The sequence below is a fragment of the Pteropus medius genome, unplaced genomic scaffold, assembly GCF_902729225.1.
Source record: "Pteropus medius unplaced genomic scaffold, Ma_sr-lr_union100, whole genome shotgun sequence".
Classification (NCBI taxonomy): Eukaryota; Metazoa; Chordata; class Mammalia; order Chiroptera; family Pteropodidae; genus Pteropus; species Pteropus medius.
In genome coordinates, this window is record NW_024346285.1 from 179728 (window position 1) to 203729 (window position 24002).

At 51.6% G+C, this 24002-nt stretch overlaps 2 protein-coding genes across 2 annotated transcripts; both read right to left on the minus strand.

Annotated features, from left to right (window-relative positions):
* Positions 1 to 493: 493 nt before the first annotated feature.
* LOC120613100 (putative serine protease 47) lies at positions 494 to 6391 on the minus strand. The gene is given in 4 exon segments (XM_039875724.1): positions 494 to 541; positions 1669 to 1835; positions 4117 to 4385; positions 5809 to 6391. Coding segments are annotated over 4 exon segments (738 nt in total). The 5' UTR covers positions 6063 to 6391.
* A 13285-nt stretch (positions 6392 to 19676) lies between these two features.
* LOC120613101 (NUT family member 2F-like) lies at positions 19677 to 23997 on the minus strand (the record flags this gene model as incomplete). The annotated part of the gene is made up of 6 exons (XM_039875725.1): positions 19677 to 20481; positions 21036 to 21152; positions 21470 to 21813; positions 22096 to 22358; positions 22888 to 23016; positions 23702 to 23997. Coding segments are annotated over 6 exons (1938 nt in total), but the record flags the coding sequence as incomplete, so codon positions are not given.
* Between the last annotated feature and the right edge of the window lie 5 nt (positions 23998 to 24002).

The following is a 24002-nucleotide window of genomic DNA, read 5'->3' on the forward strand; positions in this document are numbered from 1 at the left end:
GGTGCATCTCATCCCTCCTGTCTGCCGTTCCTGGGGCCACCATGACATGTCACCACAAAGTGGGTGGCTTGAAAAACTATCAAAACTCATTCTTCCACCCTTCTGGAGGCCAGAAGTCTGAAACCAAGCGTCTTTGTGTCTTTCCCTTTTACAAGAACACCAGTCATTAGATTCAGGATCATTCGGTAAATCCATAATGATCTCATCTCAGAATTCTTAACTAATCACAACTGCAAAGACCCTGTTTCCAAGTAGAGTCACATTCTGTGGTTCCAAAAGGACGTGGATTTGGGAGACACTGCTCAACCCACTACACCATCTTTTCAACAGTCGTGTGGAGGCCTCAGGACCACACACTGTGAAGGAGGACTCGGGCTCAGAAAGTAAAGAGGCCGCTTGAGGTCACAGAGTAGGACATGTGGCAGAGCAGTGTCCCTGACTCCAAAGCCCTGACGCTTGCCCTTTTCCTCCATGGCACCATCTATGCGAGAGCTCAGAGCACCAACGCCAGCTCAGGAGGCTGGGCTCCGATCTGGGGGTGCTGTGGAGGCAGGTTTGGACTTGGAGTCAGAACAGTGGGTCAGGTTGTGCTGCCTTACTTTAGGCTTGCCACTATCCCTCTCTGGGCCTGTTTGCCCCCCTATAAAATGGGACATAACAGAGAGCAATAAAAGCATTCACAATCCATATGTCCAACAGTGAACTGATATCCAGAACATACGGATACACCAAGAGCCTCTAAAAGAAAAAGACAGACAACCCAACTGAAAAATGAGAAGGGAAAAAAAATTTGCAGAGAAACTTTACAGAAGAAGATATCCAATGACAATAAAATAATGAAAATATATTTAACTAAATTAGTCTTCAGGAAAATGCAAATTAAAACCACAATAAAATGTCACTCCACACCCACCAAACTAAGAAAAAGATGGAAAGTGCCAAGCGTTGGCAAGGATAAACTCATCCACTGCTGGAGGGAGCAAACTGGTGCGACCACTTTGGAGGTGTTTGGTGACATCTGCCAAAGCTGAACATCTGCAAACCTGTTAATCCAAAAACTGTGCTCATGGGCTTCTGTGAAATGGAAGCACAGGACTGATCACAGAATTCAATTCACACAACAGAGCAGTGAGAATGAACCAACTATAACTGCGTGTGATAGTGTGGATGAAACTCACAAATACAATGTTAAGACACTAAATATGGCCAACTGGGAATAAATTCCATTTATGGAACATCTGGAATCTAAATGTCAAAAGTGAAGATAGTGGTTCCCCGGGGCATTAGTGACAGGAAAGGGGCACGAATGAGTGAGACATCCGAAGAGTTGGTCACATGTATCAGCATGTGAAACATTCATTAAACTATAAACTTAGGAATTATATACTCTTTTGTATGTACGCTATACTTCAATAAAAAGTTTCAAATATGCCTCAGAAATAGGGGCTGTTTGAGGGCCCTACCAGCAGATGTTATCAAGTGGGATGGGCTTAGGAAGGGGCTGGCCTGGGGGATGCGGCTGGAAGATCGAGCCCAGGAAAGACATGCAGAGGGAGGAAACAGAAGTCCCAGGGGTCTCCGCAAAGGAAGTAGAGGCAATACAGACTCCCCCTTGGAAACTGAGGCCCGGAGAGCAGGCAAGGGAAGAACAGAAGTGGCCTCACTCACTCGGCAGATGGCCTTTCCTGTCAAGAAGTCCCCGGCACACAGCATCTCTTCATGCACAGGGGAGGTCTTGCCTTCGTCGAGTCTGTGTTCATATAACATATTACAGAGCTTGTTCTCAATGAGGCCCACCTTGCCCTCTTGGAGGTGGAAGGGCGGGAGTAGATGCTCTGCATTAAGGATAAGAAGGAAATCAGTGAAGCGCACTGTAGCCTAGCTGAAGAGGCCAGACTGGTCTGAATGCCCACTCTCCCTTACTGCTCAGCACATGGGGTTTCCTCAGGACAGCTGAGCTTTCAGCATGGCTTCAGTTTCCCACCCATCCACAACATGCTCCTATCCTATTTCTAAAATGTTTTCAAACTCATCCTATCCCCACCTCCTCTCTCATAACAATGGAACGTGCCCTCTCCTATGACACAAAGAAAAAAGGTAAATCCCAGAAACACGTCATTCACTGGGGCTTAGCAACCATTCACCGACTCACCTACCCTTTTATGAACCATCCCATCCACTATGCATTTGTCTATCATTAACCTGTCCCATCTTTTCATCTACCAATTCCTCATTCTGTCTACCCATCTTTCCTCATACCCTCATTCATCTACTTGAGGATCTTTCCATCCATTTGCCCATCACCCACAATTTCATCCATCCCTCCATCATTCTTCTGGCCATCCTCCTCTTTTTCTACCAATATATCTGCCCACTCCATCGACCTGCCCGCTATGCATTCACCCACCCATCCATCTTCCCTTCTACCCACCCACCCTCCCATCTGCCCTCCCCATCCATCTTCTCATTCCGTCACTCATCTGTTCATTTATCTTCATGCTGAGTATCTCTTAGACACTAATGACACAGGGGAACATTTTTGTTGAGGGAGGTAGTGTAAGTGAAGTAAATAGAATTGTTTTACATGTAATAAGTGGTGTGAAGGAAATAAAACAGGAAGACGTGATAGTAGGGGCTGCCTATTTTAGCTCACATTATCAAGTAAAACTCCTCAGAGGAGCGGCTGAGTTGTAAATATAAAGAAGAATGAGTCTTGCAAAGATTAGCGGGGAGAGCTAGCAGGGTAGAAAGGATGGCCAAGGTCAAGGACCTGAGGCGAGGATGGCCTTAGCAAGTTCAAGGCAGGAAGGATGCCTGGTGGCAGGGGCGGCATGCATGAGGGATGCAGTAGGAGATGAGGCAGAGAGGATGGGAGCCAACGTCACACAGGGTCTGATAGCCAAAGTATGGAGTTTGGACTCTTTTCTAAGCACAAACAAGAAGGCACTGAGGGTACTAGGTGGGGAAGTGGTATGACTCATTTTAAAGCAAAAAAACAGCTTTGTCAGGACTGAAACAAAGCATTCAGGGAGGGATCTGGTATACAAATCTAGAGGTCATGATGGTCTATTGGACCAGGGTGGGGTATCTACCATGTGTCATTCCCTGTGGCACAGACTGTGATTTTAAAACAAGTAAGCTGTAGTCCCTGCCCTCAAGGAAGAACCAGCTTCTGTGTGTGTTGTGTGTATGCGTGAGAGAGAGAGAGAGAGAGAGAGAGAGAGAGATATTAGTGGGACTAACTGTCCTACGATTAGGGGGAGTTTCTGACACTTAGTAGACAAGGAACAGGGATGCTGACATCTCCCACCCAGTGAAGACATGGTTTGTCCAAAATGCCTGTCTCACATCTTATGAGAAACATTGTACCAAATTATGGGCCTGCAACCAATTACAAATATATATTATTTTTTCTCTTAACTTATAAAAGGAGCATGTACCCAAAACATAAACACTTCTTTCTTTAATAAATACTCTTGTCCATAAGTCTTTCCCTACATTTCTTTTTTCTATCTAAAAAAATAACACACCTTTTCCTGTTATTCTGTTCACCTAATGAGCCTATAAAGTAGATAGTTGACCAAAGCGGGGTTCAGAGAATTTCTTAAGTTGTAATCATTCTCAGTTGGTCATGTAGGCTTAGAGGTCAGAAGCCATCAAAGTGTTTTCTTTTCACTTTTCCCAAGCACCTTGCATGGCAATGTGAAAAAGGGGTGTTTGGCAGTGGCCTAGAATTGCTCAGGTCCCAAACATGACCTTACATTGAATCAAATCATCTCAGATCCATGGGCGATTAAAGCCTTGAATTCAAGAACCATGGAGATCAAAGAACCCGGATTCTTGATTCCAAAAATCAAAGATCCCCAGACGTTCAGAGGCTTGAACTTAGGGAACACTGATGCTTTAGAATCACATACTTTTCAGAACTAGAACCAGAATGGGCCAGTCCTCTGGAAATGAGGCTCACAGGGCCAAGAACATTGACCCCTTTGCCTGGAACCCCTCAGACGAAGCTAATCCTCCCTCTTTCCATTCCCTCTCCTCCCTCTCCTCCCTTCTGCTCCTCCTCCTCCACCTCCCTGCTCTCTTGCACCATCACCTCCGACATTCCCTCACTGTCCTCGCTGAGCATCCCCCGGCCGGTTATCCAGCAGGACCGGTGAATGGGCGGCTGCATGCCAGCAGTTGGGAGGCAGGCAGTGCTGATGTAGGAAGTGGAGTTCACAGGCAGGTGCAGTTGCAACATGGCTTGTCATTCCCGAAGGCTTGGAACTCCTGGGTGAGTGATAATCTGGCTTACATATATCTTCTGGGTGTGCTGGGTGTGCTGGTACAGCTGAGTGCTTCCCAACATAACCAGGTAGTCCTCTGGGGCATGAGATTTGCTGGAGGACGAAGGGCTCACTGTCACCATCTGGGTGCGGTCTGGCTCTCTCTCCCTGTATCCTTGTCTAACTGCCCACACCCCTGTGGATGCCTCCATGCCGCACGATGCAGGCAGCTTTTGTCACACCTTCCTAACTGTCAGGAGCCATTCTTTCCTGAGGCTGATTGATATTCTACTTTCAATCTCAGGAATCATGGCTTCCCCATCACATACTAGAACTGAAGGAACAGAGAATCTTACTTTTAGAAGGGTCCTTGCTGGGGCCATCACATCAGGCCCTTTCATTGTATTGCAAGAGGAGCTCTGGCTCAATCCTAGCTATAACCTGACCCTTCCCAAGGCCCCCATGACCCATTTCCTGGCCCCAACACTTTTCCTACCCCTTCTTTCTGTTAATACCTTCCTGACCAAGGGCTGCCTGTTCACTTGGTTAAAAGCACTCACAAAATGTTTGTGAAATGAGCAAATAAATGCAGGAGACAAAATCTCACCTTGTTCCCTGAATGGTTGTCATGAAACCTCCTACCTTCTTGACTTTGTTCATGTGGCTCATCCACCTGGAAAGCCCTTCCCCACTTTCACAGTGCCCACACCCCTCTGCTCTGGCAAGCACCTCCCGCTCCATGCCTACTGGAGCACAGCCCCTCTCCTGACCTCCCTCCCTCTCCCACAGGATCCACCCTTCTCACCCCATATTCTCATCTAACCAGATGGAGGCAGGTGAGGTAGGATCTTGCCACCCCCTGTGCCATAGAGGGACTCACATGGAGTGTGGCACAGTTTCTGGGCTCTCAAAGCCAGCTGGTGCATGAGCTCCAACTCCCTGACCTAGGCTGTGATGCCCCCGCTCCCTCAGGCCCCTCCTCATCTGTTCAGAAGCTGGATACTGAGTCAAGCTCAGAAGGGCCGGCAGAGTTAGACTCCCAAGTGACCACATCGTTCTCTAATGTCAGGGAGCCCCACCTCCGAACCAGGCGTCCTGGTACCACAAATCCTCCCCAGCACTTGGTTTTGGAGAAGTGATGAGAACTGCCCAGCCGCTGGTTCTCCATGCAGTTTCAGGTTCCTACCTAGAGTCTGACACCCAGGAATGCAGGGACATTGAGAAGTCATGATCTGAGGCAGGGAAGAGCCATTCCACACTGGACAGCGGCCAGGACGGACACTGCCAACCTCCTGGGGAACAGGCACAGGGGCTAAGGATGAAGGATGAGGGGGATCTGGGAAGGTGAGTGGGTAGGACAATCCAGGTTGAGAGGATGCAGGTCCAAGGCAGGGATGGCGTGTGTTTGGAGGCCACAGGCTCTCCCAGAGCAAAGCCCAGAGGAGCTGGCATAGGACACCCATCAACCCTTTTCTTCTCCCCTACGTCCTTCTCTGCTCCCAGCCCCTCTGCTGGAGACCCAGGAAGGAGGACTCACTTGACAAAGCAGTGGGCGGTGGTAACCAGCCAGCGTGCGTCAATAAGGACAGCTCCACAGATGTGCAAGTTTCGGTACAGTAGGCTGGCCTGCCATGGCCGCTGTCCAGCCACCACATCCTGGCCACCATAGATCTTGCTCATTACCTTGGGCTTCCCACACACTGTGGAGACACCCCTCCCCCAGAATATGATAAACACACCGGTGGTATCCCAAATGCCACTACCAGGGAGGCCCTCCTGCATCTCACACATGAGAAAAGCAAGGCCGACGGTCAAGTGGCATGCCCAAATGGCAGAACTGCCCAGACTCTGCCTTCACTGGCTGCACCAAGGTCTGGATGGCAGACCACAGCTGAGTAAGCCCTGTCGCTTGAGGGCCCAGGGATCTGGTAGGATGGGGCAAAGGGGACCAAGGGTGGCCATAGCAGCTCACAGCAGCATCTCCTGGGAGAAAGAAATCCCTGAGTGGGCATGCCGAGGGCTGGGCATATCACAGACCTTATTTCCCTCAGTAGTACACCCCACGCCTACTCTGCAGATCAAAGAACTGAAGGTCTCAGAGGGTACCGATGCTCCTTGCTTCTGAGTATCTGTGCCCTTCCACCATACCCCAGTATCTTAGGGAGAGAGGTTTATAGGCAGGAATCTGGTGCTGTGTGACCTTGGGAAAGTCACTCCTCTCTGACTCAGGAATCTACATTTCTGGAAGTAGAGGGAATGGGCTGGGACTTCAGACCCTGGTTCTAGGGCTCACAACTGAGAGGGCCGGGGAGCCGGTGTTTACCCACTCCCACTGAGAGGTGGATCCTGGTCCAAAGTCTGCCTGTGCTTGGGTGTCAGGGAGAGGAAAGAGACCGCTGGCCCAATTTTGGGCCCCTCATTCAGCAGTCCTGGTGCCTTACTCCACTCAGTCCCAGTTCCGGAGCCCCACCCCCAGGTCGAGAGCGGGGGTAGTACCCTGTAGAGGCCCGGGAGTGGAGGGGGTGGCCTGAGCCCCACGGTGCTGAGTGGTCTCTGGGCTTCCTAGGCGAGGTGGGAGAAGCGATGGGAGTCAGGTGACCCCAGGCACTAGCCCCAAGCTCCACAATGTAGCACGTTCATCACACACAATGGCGGCCATGCACCTGGGGCTCCCGGGGCCAACTGCTGCGCACCGAAGGCGGGGACGCCGCCTCCAACGTCTCACCTAGAGCTGAGGTGGGCGTGGCTGCGGTCGGGGACCTTCCCGGACCCTGGGCGGCCAAAAGCGGTAGCAGCAGCAGCAGCCAGAGCAGGGACCATAGCCGGCCTCCGCCTGGGTGGTTACTACGAGTCTCCCGGCCCATCGCCAAGCCCACTGACCCGGGCCCGACCTCTGCCTGACCCTGTGCAACAGCGGGCCTTGACCCTACCGTGACCCCTGTTTCAGCCCAGCCAGGAACCCACGGGCCAGTACAGCCCCGAGTCTACCTCAACCCTTCCACCCTCCTACCACCTCTCCCACTGACACCTCCACACACAGCTCTACTCCAGTCTAACCCACCCTGACCAGCTCTGATCCTCAGCCTGCCCCCAAATGCCACCCGATCTAGTCCTGACCCAGACCTGACACTGGCCTTGATTCTGCCTCGAACCTGGTCCTGACCACAACTTTGCCTGGCCTTTGACCAGGTGGGGGTATGGCCTGGACCGCAGAGTAATCAGCGCTCTTAAGAATTAATGAGAAAAGACAGTAGACTATGCATGGAAAAATGGGAAAGGGTACACAAAGGTAAATCATGAAAGAGGAAATTGAAAAGACCCACGAACAGGATCTAATTAGTTATCCAGAAAATGAAAGTCAAAACATGTCATTTTCAACCACCAAATTGTAAACACTTCTAGAGATTGGTCAATCTGCGATTTCTCTATAGAGTGAGGGAAGCATCCAGATTTCAAAGACGTGTTTCCTATTGTCTGCTCCAGGAGGTAATGTCCTGGATTTCTTGTACCGGAGGTAAGATGCTATCTCTCGCCTCACGTTCATTTTCTTACGCGTTTGTCTTCATCACTGGACTGTAAACTCCGGACTACCAGGAAATTGTTTCATTCACCGCCGAGTGTAGGGATAAGAGGGAAATGGAAATAGCACTGCACATGTATACACTAAAAATATCAATTTAATAACTACTACTGTTATTGATGAAAGCAGAAACCTAAGAACCACAGCCTTACCTAGTGGTTAAGAACTTGAACTTCAATAAATTTTTAAAAACATTTAGGGTTTGGTAAAATTGTGCGAGTGTGAGGAAGAATTTCTATTTCAGTACAGAGACTGGAAGAAGAATTCATCAATTTCGTAAAAGCGACGACAGGATCGAGGGTGAAGGTGAGGTGAAGGCAATGAGGACCGTAGTACATGACTTCAGGTTGAGCTATCCGTGGAATATTGAGCTGGATTTGTCCAATAGACACTTAGAAGTACCGGTTTGGAATTTGAGAAGTGTATCTGGGTTGGAGCTATAGGTTAGAGTACTTTAGGGCTGGAGGCGACGGCCGATGCCGTGAAGGAAGCGTGTAGAACATAATTACATACCAAAACATAGAAAAGAGCCAGATAAGAAAAAGGAGCCAGTATGAGACCCAAAACGACATGTGGTAAACTTAAACCATAGAACACTAAATATAAGATTTCTTATTAACTTTTTATAAAGGTTTCTTGAGATATAATTTATGTGTCCTCATAAATTCCCTCGTTACAAGGGACAATTCATGACTTTCATCTGATTTTTAGTGTTGTGCAGCAATCATCAAACTTGCATTACTCTCTGCTCCCACCCCCACTCTAGATAATGACTGATCTGCTTTACGTTTCTCTAAATTTCTGTTTTCCGGGAGTTTCCTGTAAATGGAATCACACAATAGGTAATCTTTCAAGTCTGGCTTCTTTTACTTAGCAGAATGTTTTTGAAGTTCATCCACGCAGTGGCACATACCAACATGTAGTTCCTTTTTATCCCAATGTATGGTTGTACCACATTTTGATTACCCATTGATGGGCATTTGGATGGTTTACAGTTTGGGGCTATTATGAACAATCCTACTGTGAATAGTCCTGTGCAAGTCTCTGTGTGGATATGTGTTTTCACCTCTCTTGGGTAGCTTCCCAGGAATGAAACCGCTGGCAAGTTTACCTGTGACGTTTGATAAACTGCCAAACTGCTTTCCAGAGGGTCTGTATCATTCTGCATTCCAGCCCAGTGTATGGCGTTTTCACTTTTTCCTCAGGATTGCCAACACTTGGAATTGCCTTTTTTATTATAGGCATTCTATGGAGTGTGAAGTGTTATCTCGTTGTAGTTTTCATTTGCATTTTGGTAATGACGAAGGACGTTGACTATGTGTTGATTTGCTTAATGGCCACTCAATATCTTCTTTAGCGAAATGTCTGTTCGAACCTTTTGCCTATTTGAAAAGTGTGCTTTTTGTCTTTTTGTTAAGCTGTATCGTATTCTGGATATAGCTTCTTTACCAGATGTGCGACTTGCAAGTATTTTTTCCAAGTCTGTGGCTTGTCTTCCGGTTTTTTTAACAGTGGGTGTTGAAGAGCAAAACTTTCTAATTTTGATGATGTCCAATTGATCCATTTGTCCTGGTATAAATTGCCCTTTTGATGTCATAACTAAAGGGTCATAAGATTTTCTCCTGTATTTTTTTTTTTTTTGAGAAATTCTAAGGATTGGTTTTATACTTAGGTCTTTGATCAATTTTAAGTTCTTTTTTGTGTGATGCGATGTAAATCTTTTGTTGGTTTGTTTCTTTGTTTGTTTTTGTTTTGCCCGTGGGTATCCATTTGACCTAGCACCATTTCTTGGTTAGAAAAAAAGACTCGACTTCCATCATTCTCCTCCTCCACCCCACTGAATTTTTATGGGAAATTTGTTAAAATCAGTCGATAGTAAAAAGTAAAGTTTTATTTCTGAACTCCCAATTCTGTGCCATCGATGTATAATACAAGCTTACCTTTGTGCCGGAATCCCACTGTCTAGATTGAGATACACTGTAGTAAATTTTGAAATCAGATAATGAAAGCCATTGGATTTATATTTTTTTTCTGGGCTATTTTAAGTTTTTGCATTTCCAAATACATTTTACGATCTGCTTATCAGTTTCTGCCCCCAAAAATGTCTGCCGAGGTTGTGATAGGGACTGCGTTGAACGCAGAAATCGATTTGAGGAGAATTATCATTTAAAAAACTTTTCCTTGACATTTCTCTTTGACCACAATTTGTTTAGAAGTATGCATCTTAACTTTCACATGTCTGGAAGCTTTCTCCTTCTCATTCTCATTTTTCTATAGTGAATGTAAGGGTTGAACTTTGGACACGGTAGAGGAAAATGCATTTACGTTTGTTTAGTTACTTCATATAGGTTCTTCAAATATCATTGGAGTGAACTTTTCAACTATTAATTTCACAGGGTCATTCTCAGTCTTTCGCACTTGTATGTAGAATGACCGTAAGGGGATGCCCTGACAACATGAACCCCGAGTTCCTGGAGGTTTGTTTATCAGGGGAAGTTCACAGAGACAGGGACAGTGGGAAATTTGAGAGTCCCAACTGCCTCTCGCTCTCTGGGCCAGCGACAGGGATCCGGTGGGGGCCCAGGGTCCGGGAGAGGGGCGCGAACCTCGGGCTCTGCTGTTTCATGCTGCACTATCAGAGGAGCCCAGGTCCTGCGTGGGCAGGCACTGGAAAGAGCACGGTGACTCGCAGGCCCTACTCCATCAGACAAGCACTCGGGGTGAGGGGATCACCAGCCTCTTCCCTGCTGGTCGGGGCTGATTCTGAGCTTGGGTTTGCGGCAGGTACTGCTCCGGGGACCACAGCCCCATTGCGGGGCAGCGCTCACCGGCTTTGGCAGTCTCAAGCCCTGGCTATGGGCAGTGTCCACGAAGCCTGTAGGGAGTCCGGCCTGCAGGGAAGCGGTTCTGGACAAGTTAACCTCGCCCTCTCACCACGTCAAGAATCAACTTTTCCTCACTCCCCCTTGATCTCCCCACTCAGAAAAGGAGCACCATTTTACATAGGGTTGCCAATCTTTTAGTTTTTAAACACTGTAAACATCATTGTATAAAAGAAAGGACATCCTAACCCCAACTAACTAAGGAGCACATATTGCAGAAGAAGCAAGTTTGCCCTAAAACAAACTGTCTAGTGACATCCTTGGATGATCCTCTATTTCTCCATGGTGCTGCTGAGTAGTGAAAAGTCGGTGCTTGAGACTCCTCGGACAGTCGGTGTGCTACCAGTGCCTTCTATGAAGCAGGACGACGTCACCCTCGGTGTCTGTGTGGACAGTGGAGATGAGGAGGCAGCGGGTGATGGCTCTGTGCTGTCGGTGAGGGTGTCCTCTGCCCCGGCAGCTTCAGTTCCTCGTATCCCTGCCATGCGAGGGATGACGGCGGTGCCGAGGACAGTAACCAGCTTCCTGATACATTACCAGCAGAATTGCCCCTGTCTGACAAAAGGGTCCCCTGCAAGTTAGAGGGCCCGAATCCTCCCGGGGACACATCTCTCCCCAACCACCGCTTAACAAGTCCCTTCGAAGAAAGCCACTTAGATGCACATTTATCCAAGTTGTCTGTTAAATTACACAGTCTGTGATTTGAAAAAAGACCCTGGAGAACATGACGATTTGTGAGGAGAACCCCACCCAGGGGGCCCAGAGTCTCAGTGTCTGTGCCCCCAGCAAGTGTTGAGGGCGGTGGAGACGGGCGGTCATCACCTTCACCACAATGGCCTTTCCGTGGTGTCACTAGCCAAGCTCTGCCTCGACGAACATTACGTACGAAGGTGCCCAGCACCTGCCTGGGTCTCAGAGGAGCCGTGGCCGTGCCTCCCCACCCCCTCCCCGGGGTGAGACACCTTCTCTGCACACCTGTGGACCACGGTCGTTTCCCTGACTCCGTGAATGCGCCATCCACTTCAACTGTTATCGCTTGATGTTGTTCTTTGCAACTTTCGATTCCCCCATTTCTATTTTCTTCTCTTAAGGGATTGGAGGTCACTAGAAATTCCTCAACTTACAGCCCATGTTCTTTGACGTTAGCCAGTCTCCTTAAAGTCCTTGGTCTTGCTCTCTCGAAGGGCTCTTGGGGGTCGATGCCAGTGGGCTGGTGAGGTTGACACCATGGAGCCTGATGAAATGCCATATTCGACCCGGGCCTGGCGCCCCCTCCGGTGTCTGGGAGGAGAAGAACAGGCCGCCAGACAGGAGACAGGAATGCAGGTCAACTACAGGGGTGAAGCCCAGGGAAGAACGCATGTGCCAGGAGCAGGTCAGCTCTGTGCCCCGTTCTGAGCAGAGGCCTCTCAGTGAGGGATGACCAGCTACTCTCAGGGAGAGCGAGGAGCCCATGTGCACAGAGCCCGTGGCCTGCAAGGGGCACGTGTCGGCACCTCCTTGGGGTTCAGGGGCCAAAGAGGACCATGGGTAGCCTCTTCCAGGGGAACCCACCTGTCGCGGGGCTGCAGCATCGGTCCCTCAGGCCCATCAGCATCCACCTATCTTTCTGGGGTCCAACGCCTAGCAAACCTCAGTCCTGGATTACACGTGTAGGATTCCCCAGTGTGTGCCAAGCCAGACTGTGGTCACCCACTCCAGGGTGTATATAGGTCAACAGGTAAAACACAGCGCTTCCCCCTGGTGAGGCAACTGCAACAGAGAGGCTGACTCCTGAGAGCAGCGCCCAGTGTCAGGGGCCGAGGCAGAAACTCAAGAAAGCCGGTGCCTGACGGAAAAACCCGTCACATGAGCCCACGTCCTCCTCCACCTCCGTGGGGTCAGTCAGGATCCAGTGTTTGCTGTGGGATCACAAGACCCCAGAGCTCTTGCCGTCACAACCACCTGCCTCACAGAGGGGCAATGCGAGGTCTTGAGGACAGGTGGCCGGCCCCATGTGACCACTGCTCACGGGCCATGTGACAGGTCATGTCTTCTCAAGGGCACAGCAGGCCCAGACTCAACGTTTGTGTCTGGATCGTTAGCCCACTCATTCTGGGAAACGCGACAGTACGTGGTGACTGGACGATCCAGAACCTGAATCAGGCGGGCCAGGCACTGAGCACTGACAATTGTCCTGGGGAATCAGCTGGCCTGGCCACGCACTCATGTTTCCCAGTGCAGGAGCCTCAGGGTGGAGCGGGGCCAGCGCTGAGTCATGCCTCAGAAGGCTTGCTGCTCGTATGGGCCATGCACAGGACAGCTGTTCAGAATGTTACCAAAGGCTCGCGTGTCTCATGCCATTTAACAAGCTCTTAAGTAGCTGGGGGTAGGACACCCCCAACTCTTTGCTAAATTTCTGAGCCCATTCCCCAGATCCCAAATTTTGCACATCTCGCCTAGGGGTCCGTGGACTTCTGGACACGGACCCGATTCATCTAGGCTGTTCAGTGCACGACTGGTTGCCGAGACGGGGTGTTGCTCCCCGACGCCTCTTCCTGGAGAACCACCTGTCCAGCCGCTGACATTTCCTCCCTCCCTCTAATCAGGCTAAATGAATCTGGGAGATTCGCACATGAAAGGAGTCAAGAGTGGAAAAGTCAACCTGACTCTGTTGCCTCCTCTAGACCAAGAGTCTTTGAGACTCCCCACTGCACTCACCTGAAAGCTCTCACCTGTCCCCAGGGGCCCAGACATCACACAGGCTATCAGGTACACCTTACCGCGATTCCCTCCTGAGAGCGGACGAAGCGGACCCCCAGGGCTTTGTAGGTACCAATGATTAGCCTCATTGTAGCTCATGCCACAGGCAAATCGAACAGGGATTACATGCCAGTGAACGTGCAGCATAATTTTCAGTCCAATCATTTCACGTTTATAGAGAGAGGAATTGAATATTGTAAACATAGATGTATGAGTCCTTTAAAGGGCAAAAAATAAAAATTGTTTCTGATAGCTCTTCAAACTAAAAAGGAGGAATCTGTTAAGCGCGTCACCGGATATATTATAGTGTTGCACCTGCTAACCAAAAGATACAAAAATAAAAAATAACAAAATAAAAAGGCCTTTCAAAGTGAGGGCAATAGCATTTTCTCGAGACCAATAAGAATTGCTACTCAGGAAAGCACTGATTCGGGCGGGAGCCCTAGCAGTGTTAGGAGACAATGGCAGTGGGTAATTATAGGAAGGGGAAGGGGAACGATTACATCACTAGGAGGAAGGCATTTCTATTGGTGCAGATAGCATAAGATAGTGATGTTCATTCTAAACATTTTACAAATTTCAGTCCAGTAGTCGCAACAACTGCTTTCTTGTTATCTTTGCAAATTGTCCTTTGCGAAACAAGTTTGCTGAGGTCCAGCTCAAAAGTTATTTTGGGAAAGAAAAAGTTATTTTACCCTTTCTTTGACACTCCAAGATTTGAGGTAAAAGACATGCGAGGCAGTTCCTCTGGCACAGCAGCTCCATCTCCATTCAAAAGCGTCGCTGTTCATATTATGGTTCACACACCTGTGGGAGGGACTAACGAAGCCTTTGTACAGTTGGCAATGGGAGTTGACCACGGGATGAAAGTAAATGAAAGAACTGGTAGCACTGCCGCTTTCCAATTACACAATTAAAGATACAAATGGGAAACGGAGTTGACAACTGACCAGCACTTTTGTCTCATAAATCAATGGATCAACCAAAAAAAAGAAAAGTGGCTGGGCTCGCTGTTTTCCTTGCATTTGTGCCAAGTAAACGTCAAAGATCTATATGCTTGGTCGCATACAACAACAACAACAACAAAACAACAAAAAAAAACGGTGTTGAAATATTCAAAGTGTTGATTCACTTTTTGAATCCCATGAGTCATCCTGAAACAATTGTGTGGACAGATACACCGATGGGGCAAAAGCAATGGTGGCAGAAATGCTGGCACCGTAACCCAGATCAAGGAGTGGCACCAAACTGTTCAACTAGGAACCGTATTCACTATCATACTCTTGCCGTAAAAGTGCCAGTTTCAGTTCAGGATGTTTTGGATGAAGCAGTAAAACTTATTTGTTAACTCTTGACCACTGAACTTGCATAGTTTCGATCATGTTTGATGAAATGGAACATACAAACACCACAAATCCGTATATCGAAGTGAATGGGAAAAAGAGTAGATCAGAGTGTGATAAAAAGGAAATCGCTAACATGGAAGATGGTTGTGAAGAGTTAGGTACGATGTAGCACAGAAAAGAAAGAGTCAGAAAATATGAGAGAGGAGTTTATAGAAATAGGGTCTGCGGGCACCTTGATCATGGACTTCCAGCCTCCGGAACGATGAGACATAAATGTCTGTTGTTTAAACCACCTAGTCTACGGTATTTTGTTATAGGAGCCAGAGACTACATAATGAGATGGTATAATATACATATGTTTGGAGCTCTAGCAGTAGAGACAAGAGAGGACGAGGAAAAGCGGCCTTGAGAAGATAATATTCTGTTTCAGAGTTGATGAAGAATGTGTGTTACCAGTTAATGAAGCAAAAGAGAGCATGTGGAGGATAGAAAAAGAAAATTTAACCGTCAAATAATCACACCTCTCGAAACTGTAGCACTCAAAAGACAATCTTAAAAACAATTAGCAAGGAAGACAATCACCTGCAGTGAAAGGCTTATAAAAATGATGGCATAATTTTTGATAGCAACAACAAAAGGCTTATTAGATAGAATACTTTTTCAGAGCCGTGTAAGGAAAAGCACTGTATCTAGAACCGATTGCCTGTTACATTGTAATTTGTGGAAGTTCGCCAACGAGAGAACTGGTAAATTATTTTTAATATGCCCATACGATAAAAAGTCATAAGTAACTCAAAAAGTAAATAACATCTAATATATCAAGTTTTAGCTCTTGACAGTGGTTCTTTTCCAACTGTTGGTAGGAATGTAAAATGGTGCGGCCCTTGAGGTTAACAACATGGAACGTCCTCAAAAAATTTTTCAAGATATAACAACCCACTTCTGGATATGTATCCAAAAGAATTCAAAGTAGAATCTCAAGGAGATATTTGTACATCGCATCATTGCAGCATTATTCCCAACCGCCAAGAGAAACCCAAATGTGCATCGACAGATGACTGGATAAAGAAAATGTGATCTATACATACAATGGAATATTCTGAGCCTTGAAAGGAAGCAAGCCGTGTCACATGCTACAACATGGATGAGCCTCTAGGACACTACGCTAAGTGAAATAGGCCAGTCGCAAAAGGGCAAACACTATACGATTCCACTCACATGAAGTATCTAAAGTAGTCAAAGTCATTGAAACAGAAAGTAGAAAGGTAGTAGTCAAGCCTGGGGGAGGAGGAGAAAGAATTAGTGTCTAAAGTGTATAGAGTTTCGGAGTTGACAGATGAAAAATTCCTGAAGATCTGTCGCACATCAATGAAAATATACTTAACGCTATCAAGCGGTAGACTTAAAGATGGTACGGATGCTTTTTTTTTTTAAAGGAAGAATCATAGGCATACATTTTCATGACATGGGATTGTCGACAGAATTTTAGATACGACACCAAAAACGAAAGCAATGCAAGAAAAAATAAATAAATTGGGCTTCATCAGAAGTAAAGGCTTTTTTCCTTTTTTCCTTGATAGGACACTATCAAGAAAGTCATGAACAACTCACAAAATGGGAGACTACTTTTGCAAATCGTACGTCTGGAAAGACACTTTCACCTAGAATACATAAAGAGCTCTTACAACTCAATAATGAAAGACAAATCAACCAACTAAAAATGGGTAGTGAATGAATATGTCTTGCTCCAAAGAAGATACGCTAATGGCCAACAGACACACGAAAAGAAGCCGAACATCCAGGAAATTCAATCCCAACCCACCATGACAAAGAATGTGCGTTACCACCACTTTGGAACCATGAGGATGCTGACAGGTCTTGCTCCTGTATCACTGCGGTTTCCGCAGGATCCCATGGCTTCTTCGAGGAGGTTTATTCCCGTGGTGAAGGAGGAGGGCTCTGGAGTCGACATGGCATGGTGCCAACCGGGCGGTCCCAGTTCCTGCTGTGCGGCCGGCACTTGGACCCCTGAGCTCCCTGAGCCCACTCTCCTCACAGAAAAATGGGTGAGACGCGACTCACTCCCAGGCTCCCTGTGGAGACCCAGGAGGCTACAAGGAAGTGGAGCACAGGAGAGCAGCAAACCCATAGGGGCCAGCTCCACTTCTCTGTATGAGCGTCACCATTTCTTTGGAGCCGTGTTCACAGATTCTGCTTCAGTCACTTACAGTAACTCCTTCCTGATTCCTACCTTATGCACCGTCCTTGCAAAGCATGATGTCAAGTTTGTTTCTCCGTTTCAAAGAAGGTCGGCTGCAATGAACATTTGAAACATTTCTTTCTTTTTCTTCCCATGGGGACTTACCCTAGAATTTTCCAAAGACTAATGTGCAAACCTCTACGAGATTCCATGTGGGCTATGAAGTCGGACTCAGACTTGGTTGGGACAGCGATGGACCTCGGTCGGCCTCGCTGTGCAGGTTCCGGGGGAAGATTCAGGGTTCACAGGACTCAGGGGTGGGGACAGCACAGGTTCTGCCTCCTCCTGGGAATGCCTCCTCATGCAAACAAGGACTCCAGGGGCAGAAAGCACCAGGCGAGTGAGGACAGGAGCCGAGACATCCGAGCACCAGGTGTGAACCCGATCATGATGACTCCCATCCTAGCCGGAGGGCCCGGCACACACGGGGGAAGACCATGTACGCTGCCTTCAAACACGACTCACTCGGTGTTCCTAACAACGTGAGAGGGGGACGTGTTACCCTGTTTTACCACAAAGACCCCAAAAGCAGAGGAGTTGCAGGACTAAGGTGAACCAGTGAACGAAGGGTCCAGGCTCCCCCCCGTCACTCACCACACTTGCCGCCAGTACCTGCCACAAGCACCACCCTAGACAGGACACGGGGATGCTCAAACACAAGGGCCGCCAGCTTCTGGACCAGTCTGACGATGCAGTCTGAGTCTGGCACTACTTCTGAGCCCGCTTCTCTGTGTTGAGGCCCAGCTGGATAGGGAGCGAGGCAGCAGCTGGGGAAAGCATGGCCACGATGAGAAGTCGCCTTCACAAAGGGCCCAGGAGGTGCTGCCCGTGGCACGGGATGGGGGAAAGGTGGTAGAGGAGGACCTGTGGGCTGACCTGCGATTCCATGGGAGACAGTAGGGGGCCCCGACATGAGTCCATTCACATCAAACTCTTTGAGGGGGCCAGTACTGGGCCAGGCCCCCTGTGTACCTGGGCGGCTCTAGCCCCATTCCATCGCTGCCGCTGTACCACCAGCCGGGGCCACAGCCTGGCGTGCTGGGCGGAGCCGGGGTCACACCTGGGGAGACTCAGCCTATCTAGACCCCACCTGGGCCAGATAAGGAATCAGAAGTTAGAACCCGGACTGGAGAGGAGGCGTAGGCCAAGAGAAGAGGGGAGTCAGGTCCAGGGCACGACTCCACGCGGAATCAGAGCATACGGCTGGGGCCAGGACGAGGCAGGAGATGGGTCTCCTTCCCTGGCGCAGCTCCTGCCCCTCACCACCTGGTCGTCTCACTCTGACAGCCAGGGTTCGGGTCCCCTGCTCTGAGCGTGCGGCCTGTACCAGTGCCCGCCACAGGGCAACCGAGGCCTCCCCTCCACTCAGCCTGGTTCCCAGGCACTCACAGCCCCAGGGCGCACACGCCTCGGTCCCCTCCCATGGACCCTGCTGGTTGTGCTGCGCTTGTGAAGCTTGCTCGCAGTTGGTTTAGTAGACTGTCTTACACGTGAATACTAATCTGTGTCGTCATCTAGTCACACAGGAGCCCAGCCAAGGTTGGGAGAGAGGGGACAGGAGCTGTGTGGTTCCTCGAGACCCGTGGACCCTGAGTCCAGTCCCTCAGGCCACAGCAGACGGTCTTCCTCCCTCAGTTGGGCACGGCTGTCACACAGATATTTGGCAAGGGACTTGGTAGCCTCCCCACCGTCACTTCCCGCCTGCAGGCTTTTAAGAGGTGCCCCATCACTCTCTGCTCAGCCCATTCCCCCTTGTTCCATCCTCACCGTCTCCACCGCCCTCCATATTCAGTCATCCCACTGAGACTGGAGGATGCTTCCCTTGCGAGGATGCACAGAGGCAGAGAGCGTGTCCCCCGAGGCCAAGCCTTCTCCTCTCTGGTCATGCCACCCACACAGGAATCCCTGGAAGAGCTGAGGATAGCCCTGTTGTCTGACCGCTTCCGGGAGGCAGAGAGAAGCTCCCTGAAGACAAGGGCTGACTCCAGTCCATTCTAGAAAACTGGTTAATGGTCCAGAGGGCTGAAAGACTCCAAAGCAGCTCCCCGCCCCTAGAGGTTTCAGAGTGCAGATGAAGATGGGAGAGGACCCAGGAGGCACCTCACCCAGCCTGGCCTTGGGGGCTTCAGTGATGGGAATGGTCCCTGGGGACAAGAGAGCCGTGTGCACCCAGGAGCAGTCTGGAGGTGTCCCCGTCAACCTGGATGGAGGAACTAGAGGGTAACCTGCGTATCCATAGGTCCGTGACCTTCCACATCCTTCCTTCCCCTCTGAGCCCCTCTCCATAGAGCAGCGCAGACCCGAATACGGAGACAGCGGCCCCCAGAGCGTTTTCTAGCAAAATCATCTTTATTTGTAATTTACACACAATGCCCCAAAGGTGCTGCTCCTACCTCTGGCCTCCCCTAGCCCTCCCACTTCAACCCCGCCCCAAGCCCCCACCAGACCCAACCTTACCCTGACCGACCCGCCCTCCCTTCCTGCCTCCCACGTCAGTAGTACCGCCATGACCAACCCCAGGATGAGGAGGAGCCCCTGGCTCCCGCGGGGGACAGCCAAGTCACATCTAGTATGGCCCCCTGGGGGCACCAGGAGGACACCCCAATGGGCCCTACGGGCTGCAGTGCCGCTTTCTCCTCCTCCCTGAGAGCAACGGGCCACACTTTCTCTTTTGAGGCTGTGAGGAGCGAACCAGCCCCAGAGCCAAAGCTGGCCTCCCAGAGACCCCAAGGTCGGCCCCCGAGAGGGGACTCTTCCCAGCAGGGGCCGGGCCTCCACCCAGAGCGCGCTTCCTAGACTTGGCAACTGGAGGGGCGGCTCGGCTGAGGCCTATTCTCTGAGGGGACAGGGACTGGGGAGCTCCCCAGGACCCCCGACTTCCAGGGAAGACAAGGCCAGAGGCAGAGACAGGACTCAGGGAGAACCCCCAGGGCAGCAGGCTCTTCTGAGAGTCCAAGAGGAAGGACAGGCTGGGCAGCTCCTCCTCCTCCTCACTGGACCAATCTGCTGGCCCGCGAGTCTTCCTGAAAGGAGCGGTCTCTCTGGGAATGGAAGCGTCCCTGGGGCCCAGGCCAGAGGAAGTGCGCCCGTGACCATGGGGAGCAGAGCGGCGCTGTGGAGCCCAGAGTGGTGGGGACTCCCGATGTCCTGAAGAGACAGCAAAGGCTTTGGGCCTGGACAGGTGGGCCTCTGCTGGACGGGGCCTTTGAGGGTCCTTGAAGTCAATCTCTGGAGGGCTGGCTTTGTCGCTGACCCCCTGCTGGGGGCCGTGGTCATGACTCTGAGCAACTCGGCCGGCCTCGGACTCAGGAGATCGTGAGTCCAGTCGTGGTGCACCGTGGCTCGGTGGGGCCTGCACACCCTCTTCCTCCCTCAAGGCCAGGAATCGTTTCTCTACCAGCTGGGAGGGAGGAGGGGGCCAGTGACTGCTCTGCACACGTGGTGGGGGGAGGGACGAGGAGTGGCATCGGAGAGAGGAGGGTAGGTGATGCCCCTGTGACTCGTGACTCGAACCCCAACACAGGCCTGTGGCTCTCCTGCCATCATCCTGTGCTGTAGTCACAGCTTGCTGCCCCTCCCGTCCCCTGCTGGGCTCCCCGTCCCTTCCTTCCTATCATCCTCTCCTTCCTACAGTCCTGCCCTTCCTGTCGTCCTGCACTGCACCCACCCCGGAGCTGGCCCTACAGGCAGGGGAGGGGTGGACAGAGGCACGTGCGCCCCTGCCTGGGGCCCTCCGTGCCCTGGTTTACCTGGGGCTCCCTCTCATGGTTCACCTGACCAGCCCCCTCCCAGGGTCTCTCCCTCCCTTGGTGCACCTGAGGTTCCCCACCCCCGATCTCCCTGGAGGCCCTCCTTCCCCTGTTCTACCTGGCTCCCCATCCCACCCGGGCTCACCTGGGGGTCCTCACACACCCCCTCCCCGGTCTATGGGGTTTCCTCCCTCCCTTGGCTCACCTGGCCAGGAGTGGGTGCTTCCTCCTGCTCCAACTCCTCAGCTAGGGCTAAGGGATCCAGTTGTGTTTCTGAGGAAAGCAATTGTTCCAGGAATCGGGGGTGAATGATTGCCTCCACCTGAGACAGAGGAAGAAACTGTGAGCATCCTGGGTAGGGTGTAACCTGTGAGTCAGCAGGACCTGGGGGAAAAGGGGCAAAGCAAAGACCCGCCACATCCTCGTGCAAGAGGTGAGTGTTTTAGACGGCCACGGTCATCAGTACACACACACACACACACACACACACACACACTCACACACACTCACACACTCATGCCCCCAACTCAGGAACAAAGAACAGAACTTGACCCCATTGGCCTGGGCAGAACCCAGGTCTGGGTGCTAGAGTGCCACTCCCTGGAACCTTCCAGACCCTGGAGCTCTGAGCCAGCCCACCTTGGTGACGAAGTCTTCCTGGGAACACAGCTCGTCGATGTAGCTCAGGAGACCCTGGTCCAGGTAGTCCCCGTCCTCTTCCTGCTGCGGCGCCTTTCTGTCCTCTTCCCCCGAGGCGGAGTGGGCCGGCCCCACCAGCCCGTCCATGATGTCCATGTACTCTCTCACAGCCTCCGCGGGGATCTCCTTTGGCGCCTTGGTCTCCCGAGGTCTCTGGCGTCTGTGTGGCTTCGGACGGGCAGGCTGCGCCCCGGGGACGGCCTTCCTGGCAGTGCACACTGAGGCTGGGCGAGAGGAGGAGGGAGCATGAGGGGCTCCGGCTTCCACCTCCCGAGTGTGCGATGCTGAGAGCAGTGTTTGTGAGACATTGGCATGGGTGCGGCCGGCTCAGGACCACCCGAAGCCCTGTGAAGCCCTGTGACCGTGGGAGGGGAGAGGTCGGAGGGGAGCATCGAAGGGAGTCACATGGAAAGAAGCGTGGAGCCACCGATTCTCCGAAGGGCCCCCATCCAGCCTGCTCCTCGGCAGACTTTACATTGGGTCCTTTGACAGGAAGGTGGGAGAAGGATTATGAAACTTAACTGGGTCCAGACCCTATGGTGACAAAGGGCGGCTGAGACCTCAGCTCCCATGGCTGTTGTGGTGGAAAGACAGCGCCCCCTTGAAGGAAAAGATCCGTGTGGGGACAGTGGCCTGCCCTGAGTCCATGGCCTTTGGCCATGGGCTCCTGAGGGAACACGGTGCCGTACCTGGCTGCGGGCCCACCGCCGGTGCTGGGGGCACCCAAGGATCAGGCTTTGCTGGGGCCGGAGGAGCCAGGCCTTGCACCCCCTGCGTCCACTGCCACTGCTGAATCTGCATCTCCTCCTCTGCCTCAAACTCCATGAACCTGGTGGGGGGGTGGGGGGGAAAGGGTGAGGAAGGCACAAGGGTGTGCTGAGGAGGACGACCCAGAGCCCAGAAAAGGCAGCAGGTGATGGAGGGATCAGAGAGCAATTGCCTTGGGGATGTGGAGGCCCGGGCCACTGAGGAGGCAGGAGGCTGGCTGGTGGAGCACGTTCTCTGCACAGTGCTCCACCAGCCGCAGTAGCTGGAGTCTGACCCCACTGGCTGGGCACGTCCCCCTGACCCTGTCCTGTCTCTTAATGTCGGGGCAAGGGTGGGTCAAGATCAGGGGAGGGCAGAGGTCACAAGGGAGGTAGGACAGAAGAACCCACGCTCTGAAGGGGAGGGAGGCTTCCGGTGGGGAGAAGGAACTCTGGGCTGTGGGGAGAAGGAACTCTGGGCTGTGGGGATACTATGCGGGCCAACAACCCTCTTCCCAACAGCCTCTGACGAGCACCACCACAGCCAGACCCTGACTGAAGTCCAGCCCAGTCCTTGGCCCGCAGCCCTCGAGACTCAGGACCCTGACTCACTTTTCTGCCATCTCGTAAAAGATCATCCGGTCAAAGTTGCTTCTGCGCTGCCATTCCTGCACGGCCCGCCACACTCCCTCCTCCAACGTCATGGTAGGCTTCAGGCGGGACAGGGACCGGAGCACTGGGCTGTAAGTCCGCAGGGTCAGTCAGGGCCTACAGCCCGGCCTCCACCCGCCTGACCCACCCAGCTCTGTGGAACACACCACGTGCCCCCACAGCATCACCGAGCACAGGCAGGTGAGGGAGGAGGCTGGGTGTGCAGAGACAAGCATTCCCAGCTACTGCTGTTACTGCCTCACATTCACACCAGCCCATCAACCTGGACTTGAGGCCAACCGTCCACTCGCACCCTATGGATGGGACGCTTTGGCTCTGGGAGCGCTTTTCCTCTTCCAGATTGCCCTTTCATAGCAATAATCACTATCATTAAAGAGGTGTGGCACGTGCCAGGCAATCTGCTGCCGCTTCACGGATTAACCCAATGCGTCTGTCCTCTAAATGAAGTAGAATTGTCCTCCCCTTTTTACGAGGGACCTGAGGGTGCCGAAGGACATGTCTCCCAGGGTCACAACTCTAGTAGGGGCCAGGCATGGCTGGGGGAAAGGTGTCAGTTGAGATAAGGCACCCGAGTGGATGTCATGAATGGGGCGTGTGACGCATGCTACCGAGAAGGTGCCTTCTCAGAGCGCGGACACCACCCTCAGACCTTGCTTCCAGTCTCCCAGGATGAGGCAACCCGCATGCCCATCCCACGTTCCTCTCCACGTGAAAGCTCCAGACGAGCTCCCGTGCCCCTGCCGAGCGCACTCACATGAGAAAGCAGGAAAGAGCTTCCGCATCGGGACTCTGGGGAAGGTGCTGCCGGGCCAGGACCTTGAAACGCTGCCAACGACGGAAGTTCTCATAAACGCTCTTGGGGTTGCAGGAGTCATCCGGCGAGGCCTTGCACTGGGAGGTGGCCATGCCACCCTCCCTGGAAGCCCCACTTGGCCATGGCCCGGTGTTCACTGGCGGGACGCCAGGGGCCAGCTGGGCAGCTGGTGGGGGAGCTTCAGGAGGAAGGCCTAGGGGCCAGCCTCCCTCGACAGCCTGGGTGCCCCCAATGGCCGGGG